At 34.4% G+C, this 7,374-nt stretch overlaps 1 protein-coding gene across 1 annotated transcript in view; it reads left to right on the top strand.

The window, feature by feature from the left end:
- Positions 1 to 7,374, top strand: part of LOC117110172 (relaxin receptor 1-like) — a 45,252-nt gene that overhangs the window by 848 nt on the left and 37,030 nt on the right. The window contains exon 2 of the mRNA XM_033252782.1: positions 3,458 to 3,601. Within this exon, the coding sequence (XP_033108673.1) occupies positions 3,562 to 3,601 (40 nt within the window). The 5' untranslated portion in view covers positions 3,458 to 3,561. The remainder of the gene's footprint in view (positions 1 to 3,457; positions 3,602 to 7,374) is intronic.

The following is a 7,374-nucleotide window of genomic DNA, read 5'->3' as shown; positions in this document are numbered from 1 at the left end:
GTCTTTCGGATGAGACATTTAACCTGTTGGTTCCGTGTGCATTATTGCCTGTGTGCACGTTAAAGAACGCAGTATACTAATTGGAAATGAGTAGGAAATTGTTTCCCGATGTACAGTGGTGTAACGACTATGCGCTCCCATGCGGCGGTCCGCAGGGCCCCCGTCACCTAGGACCCCGAAGGTTCCCCAACCCATAGGGTCAGATGTGTATAAGAGACAGCGTATATATATATATGTCTATATATAGGCCTACAGTAATAAAATAAACTGATGGGTCATGTGATATTGTAATGAATTATCTATATGAATCTTTTTTTGCATGTGATGATACTAGTTTTCCTTAGATATTATATATTCATTTATTTTGCTTACGAAGTCTAACTCGGTTAAAAGAATTATTGACAGACCTCGCTCAACTTTTTGTTTTGTTTTATAGTGATAAGTGTGTAATTAAATATTGAATACAGCAATTAATAATTTTTGTTATGTTTGCGTCATTTCCAGTGTAACGACAGTTCCAATACTATTATTAATTTGAAGAGTATTTCGTCACCACAGTTCTGTTCCTCTGAAATTAGAGGTGACAGCAACATATATAAATAATTCATTCATTCATTCATTCCTTATATAGGTGTTGCGAGTATACTAAACCAGACCGAATATCAAGAAGTAAGAGGTTCAACAGTTGGTTTGATTAGACATTTCATTACTATTTAGTTTCGTGCTACACATACATGGTGCAACACTCTTCAGATAAAATGGCCTAATAAATAAGATTATTCACACAGACTAATTAAGTGTAAAACTGGACATGTGCAAAGTAGAAGCGGTAGTACAAAGGCAGTGGGCGATGAGGGAGTAATTAACACTAAATTAACGAAAGATAAACTTTATACTATGAATTGCGCTATAGACTAGTAGGGTGCATCCATCCACCTGACATTGGTCACGACTCTTCCTCTTGAAAACAGGCTTTATTTCTATTACAACTTTTAAAAGAATTAGATCCCTCACTGTATGTTAATCGTTAAAGAAAGTATTAATTATGGGATTATTTAGAAGGCTGAATTTGTCCGTCCTCAACTGTTTCTTTATGGATTATTTATGTAAAACCAATTAGGACTCCCTATACACACTTGCATCTATGTACTTAAAAGGTACCGAAAAAGATGAAGGGACGGTGTGCCACATCTAAATAGCTGTGGGAAGAACATTATCAACCTGCTGCTCACATTTTTTTTTTTTTTTTTGTGGTGAACGATTCAATAAAACATAATAACATACAGCAAAATGCTTGGTGAACCATTCAAAATTCAACCTTTATGCTGATCCCACAGACTCTAATTGCAAACGCTAAAAAAGTATTTTTGAAACATTTTCGTTATTACGTAATGAAGCACCTGTAATGTGGATTATAAACAACAGATTTGGTTTCACTCACCAACAACAAAACTCTTGCACGTACTTAGCTAGTATTAAAATTAGCCTCTTTAGGATCAATTATTTTTCATTCATTTATTTCGATTATTCTTATTCTTTCTCGGTAAGCTTTATTCTAATACCATAATTAGTGTAGTGTGCGGTGAAAATGACCCTGGTAAAAATGGCCCTGGTAAAATGTGCCCAGGTAAAAATGGCCCCAAATGACAGGTGATAAAAATAAAAATGATTTAAAAAAAATAAATGTTTTAATTATTTAAATGCTCTAAAATAGCAAACTAATATTTTTTTTAACTATACTAAATACTTAAAACTGAGAGATAGTCAAATTTTCTATAGTTACCAGTATATAAATATTCCATTTATTCTAAGAATCAATATGGCGTGTAATTATGATGGTAGAATAATTATTATAGGGTTAACGAGTATTGCTAAACCACACAAACCTCCCAAAACACACTGTAGAACACCAAACCATGTGATTATGATTGACTCACTTGGTATCATTAAGAAAATTAAATAAATCTATAAGAACCTACTTTTTTTGTTTAAAATGTAAATTTTTTTTGTGAAAAATACCTGCAAATACACCTCAAACCTTCAAAAACAGACAACGAACCCCATCCAAAATAATACTTATGATTGTATGACATTCTTTTTACCCAATTAAAGAATAATATTAATTCGATGTTCATAACAACCTATTTTTGTGCGGTTTAGCAATACCCAGATTGAAGTTAAAAAATTCTGGAAATTGTGATTCCGCTTCCGTGAAATTGGCCACAACTAAATTATTTTAGTATTAAAAAATGCATGATTTATGTTGACTTATTGATTAATTATTGCTATTTTTGTATATTTGAATGGAAAAAATAAAACAAAAATATAAAATGTTATTCATGTCATCCTGCTAAATGTACAATATAAATAGCAATTTGTTTGATGTTAGATTCTTTTTAAAAATTAAATTATTTCAGTTTTAACAAAAAAATAAATAAATAATTAAAAAAAAAAATCCGTTTTAATACAGAATTTTATTATTGGGACCATTTTTACCACCTGTCATTTGGGGCCATTTTTTACCGGGGCCATTTTGACCAGGGCCATTCTTACCAAGGCCATTTTTTCCAGGGCCATTTTTACCCGGGAAATTTTGACCTACATTTATTTATAGAGAGTGACCTTCCACCTTATCCCTGAAAACTGATATTCGGAGGTCGCTTAAATAATTGAAATGATATAATGCTTTATAAAATAAGGCTACAGAGTGGAGATGTTTTAGCCGTAATAAAAATCCTGTGCTATAACAGGATTTGAAAACCAGGACCTTTCACATCGCCACTCTACAATTCCACACTTTAAATGATTATCGCTTTAAGTAATTTACAGCTGAAAAGACATGTTTTTGATGATTGATAATGTTTCTTCCAAAAGCCACCGTCAGTTAATTCGAACATAATTAGAGCGCTAAATTTAATTAATTTTATTTAGTTTTTTTTAACCTGTATAAAAATCTTTTAAAAGCTGGAAAGAAGCTTAAATTTTCAGTTTGAAGCACTTTTAGCGATAATTAATTTAGGCAGTAACATATAATTTTAAATATTGTTATTAATATTATTATTATCAATATCATCATTTTTGATTGTAGAGAAAGGCGGTTTCATTAGACAGTTGGTTATTAAACTTCCTAAGCTATTGTTGCTACAACCGGGCGTCGTGGGGGACCAAGTTTCATTCGATCATTATCCCGCTTTGTACAACTGCGCCACCATCTGCCGGAAATAATGTCTATTCACAGCGCTTTCTTACCCAAGCAGTTGACACGCTATCACGTTGCTTTCGGAATAATATCATTTCGAATACAAACGGTAATTATAGAACACCAGTGGCGTTCCATAATCCCACCTAAACATAAGAGAATGATGGACCTCCTACTTTTTAGATGAATAATCCATGTCAGTGCTTTAATGGGTTATTTGATTTCTTACGTTCTCATTTGATGTTTTTCCACAAACAGGCTCTGTTTGATTCGCACTTTTGTGTAACATACTTGTGTTTTGGACGTCTCGCCAGCTTTCGCTGTAAGGACTATTGATTTATTCGGACTATTGTGGACAAGTTATGTGTTCATCAAAACTCGCAGGACTCATTTGTATTTTCGGTATGTGTCTTAATTTTGTTTTTAATTCTTACAATACTCTTAATATTTACTCTTATTATTACTCTTAATATTCTTACTTTGGTGGATGGATGGATGAATGTAGTTGCGTGACGATGGGGCCGGGGGCCCTGTAGCTTTCTAAAACTGGGGGCCCTTTGTTGGGCCCGGTCGTTAATTTCATCGTGGGATTTTAGATATGCTTGTTTTTTAATCATGCTTGCATTGTTATTCTACGAATAAATGATATTACATCAGTGGCGGATTTAGGTATTTGAAATTAAGGTGCCAGAGAGGGACTTTCACAGTTAAAGAGAGTCCTATACCACCTCAGCCCCACCATGGCTGGAGATGAGGTAAGAACATTTATGATTATGGTACCTCTATGGTCGGAGATGGCACTCACAGACATACAATTGTGAATACAATTTTCTTTTTATCTCATTTTAAACAAATATGTTGACTAATTTAGTGGGACCCCAGGTCGACACGTTTCTCCTTTTTATTCCGTCACTGGATATAATGATATATGTCCTACAGTCGATTTCAGAGACGTGACAGATGTTGCCCTGGTGGGACTGTGACAAGAAAATCTATTATTATGGCACGTTTGGATTGCCAAAAATGGCACTTACAGAATTAAAATTGTAAATATAATTCTATTCTTTTCTTTTTATCTTATCATTTTTATTTATTTATTTTATTTATTTATTTTTTTTTTTTGACAAATTTGGTGGGGTCCTAATGCCGACTGGGTTCCTCCCTTTAATTCGCCACTGGATAAAAATGATATATCTCGAATTCAGAGACATATTATGGTGTTCAGTATTAACAAATTCCTTTTGGTCAGGGTGCTAGATCGAGGAAACTATGGGTAGGGCCCCTTCGGGGCCCCTAGGGATCTGGGTCCCCACGGACCGCCGCATGAGAGCGCATAGGCGTTACGGCACTGCATGGATGGATGGATTAATAGCTGTAAATGAATGGATGTATGGTCACAAATGAAATTTCGTGTTCAGCCGAATAACCTACTGAAGCTGATAAAGACAAATGGATTTTGTGTGGTTTTCACAACTAAAATATTCACATGCACTAGACAACGCTCCTAATGTTTTGATTGATGAGCACCTTTAAACATTTCTCTGTACGGACATGCTCTAATGGCTAATGATAAAAATGTATCATTCATTTGTTTTATCCTTGCATTATGCACTGTTTTTATCTTGTTTTCATTTCTTATTGAGTTTTAACCTTTGCCACTAGGGTATGTCATAAATAATCATGTTTGGTGTTCTAAGGACGTAGCTTCAAAGGGCTAAGGTGGCAGTCACTGTGGTGCGCGCTGAACCGTGGGGATCTCTTGGTCCCTCAAGTCCCTTAGCTGCTGCCCTTGTGTTTCAGCTGGAGAACTGAAAGTCAAGTTTATATGCGCACCGTCTATCGGATAAGATAAGATATTTAAGCCCCTGGTCCCGTGTACAATATGGCCCATGTGCTGCACGTTAAAGAACGCAGTGCACTCAATGCCGTAGCCAGGATTTTCAAACAATGCGGGACAATATCAGTGTTGACTCACTTTACGCGTAATATTCAATGTGGACCCATTTTTTTTTTTAAAGTAGACCCATTTTTCGCGAAAATGTGAAAAATCTGGACCCATTTTCTTAAAAGTGGACCCATTTTACGCAAAAATATGAGAAATCTTAACCCATTAAAAAAAATGACTCATTTTGTGCTAAAACAGCATTATTTAGACCCATTGTTAAAAATGTAGACCCATTCCTTGTGAACTTAATGGAAAAATTGTTTGGGACTGTCTCAACTGTCCCAGTAGCTGGCTACGGCATTGAGTATACGCTTCAGAAAAGAGTAAAAGGATTGTCTCCTAGTGTACTGCCTGGAATAATTTTATGGGGCTTGGGGAGTGGAGTTTTTTCAGTCATGAGAAAAAGTTCTGCTGTAACGGGCATTGACTATAAAATGAAATTCATTTCCAATAGGCCTAAAACCTCTTATCATGTGCTCTAAATATTTATTGTAAAGAACGACTGCCATATCTTTGTCTCAAAACAAGTTACAGTATTTGCAAAAATACTAAGACACTTCATAGATAATATGTTTTTCAACACTTTGCTCGGCAATGTAATTCAAGTTCAAATTCAATCATTTATTTCTTCCACATCAAATCAAACAATCGGATTGGATTGGATTGGATTGGGTTTATTCAGTGTAAACACCAAGGATAGCCAACGAAATTCTTGAAGAAGACTTATTTCCAGTGGGTTTCTTTTGGTGGTGATTGGGCAATTCACCGGGAGACAGTCCACTACTCCGAAGACTGTACTGCGTTCTTAAACGTGCACATGGGCCATAAATGCACACGGGACCAACGGTTTTACGTCTCATCCTAAAGACGGTGTGCTTTTGTAACTTGTATTTCAGCCCTTCAACTGAAACACAATGAGAGGCAGTGATGGGAATTGAACCGGGGATCTAGAGATCTCCACGGTTCAGCGTACACGTTGGCTACCACCAGATTAGCCGACTGAGCTCTCTAAATCAAACAATAAACTCAATATGTTAAAATTTAATTTTTGAAAAAATAAAGAATCATTAAAAAAAAAACGATGAAAATGAGCATATTTGATTACATTAAAGAAGCAGTGCTCAAAAGGGACGCTAAGTGAAGAATGGGAATTGAACGGGTAACCAAGAAATATTCACGGTTTAGCGCACACAATGTTGCTACCACCAATATCCTTATCCGAGAAAACTTGTTCTACCACTAGAACGATAGACGAGCCAGTCGCTCGAACCAGAGTCGATATTATAGCTGGAAGTTGGGCACCCCTTAACCGCTCCGCCCATCAAATAGTCATAAATCAAGAGTGGTAGATAAAAAAAAATTAAATAACATAAAAAAAATAAAAAAATATTTAAAAAAAAAAACACAAAAGGAAAAACAACAAAGGATTGTGAAAATAATACTGGAGTAAAGGATAACATCACTGCAGCAGCTGCTGCATCGTTGGCCATTAATAATAGCCATTGGTAATGTTTCCTTATTTGAACTTACAGTTAATGTTTGCTTTATAAACCATCTAATAATAATGCAGGCTGATATAGTACCGGGTTCACTACCACGTGACAGTACATTCAGTTCAACATGAGAATTGGCAATAAATCCGAATGTATCCAAGTCAAAAATCATAATAGTGTGATTAAAGGTTATCATACTACAAAATAATGTGTTCTGATATTTATACTCATGTAATGTTCTCAACTGTTGAGTATCGTAATGTATTGTTATGGTAATGTAATATGATTAATATTATTGTAATAAAATGCCATAAATTATAATGCTTTTGGTAAAATATAGAGGTATTTATAATGTATGCCTATGCGATATGCTGTACGATATACGTGTTGTAATATAATGTAGCATAATACAATTAATATCGTATTTGATGTAGTAAATACAGTTGTTTTAGCGTTTAAAGAATGAAAGAAGCAAAATATAAACCTAATACAATACAAGTATAGTATGCAATTGATACAACATAATATTAATATTACATAATACCATGTGAAGTGATATGATATATGATATTGTGTGGTGTGATGTTATGTAAGACACTATGTGTAATGTTATTTAATTTATTAAATATAATAGATAAGTTGATTTAGTGTGTGATATAATAATGTATATATATATATCTCTTATACACATCTAGATGTGTATAAGAGACAGATATTATGGTGTTCAGTATTAACAA

This window comes from Anneissia japonica, unplaced genomic scaffold, assembly GCF_011630105.1.
Source record: "Anneissia japonica isolate Jap-2015-1 unplaced genomic scaffold, ASM1163010v1 scaffold6537_len306802_cov134, whole genome shotgun sequence".
NCBI lineage: Eukaryota > Metazoa > Echinodermata > Crinoidea > Comatulida > Comatulidae > Anneissia > Anneissia japonica.
Note: the sequence above shows the minus strand (reverse complement) of the source record. Positions and strands in the feature narration are given on the sequence as shown.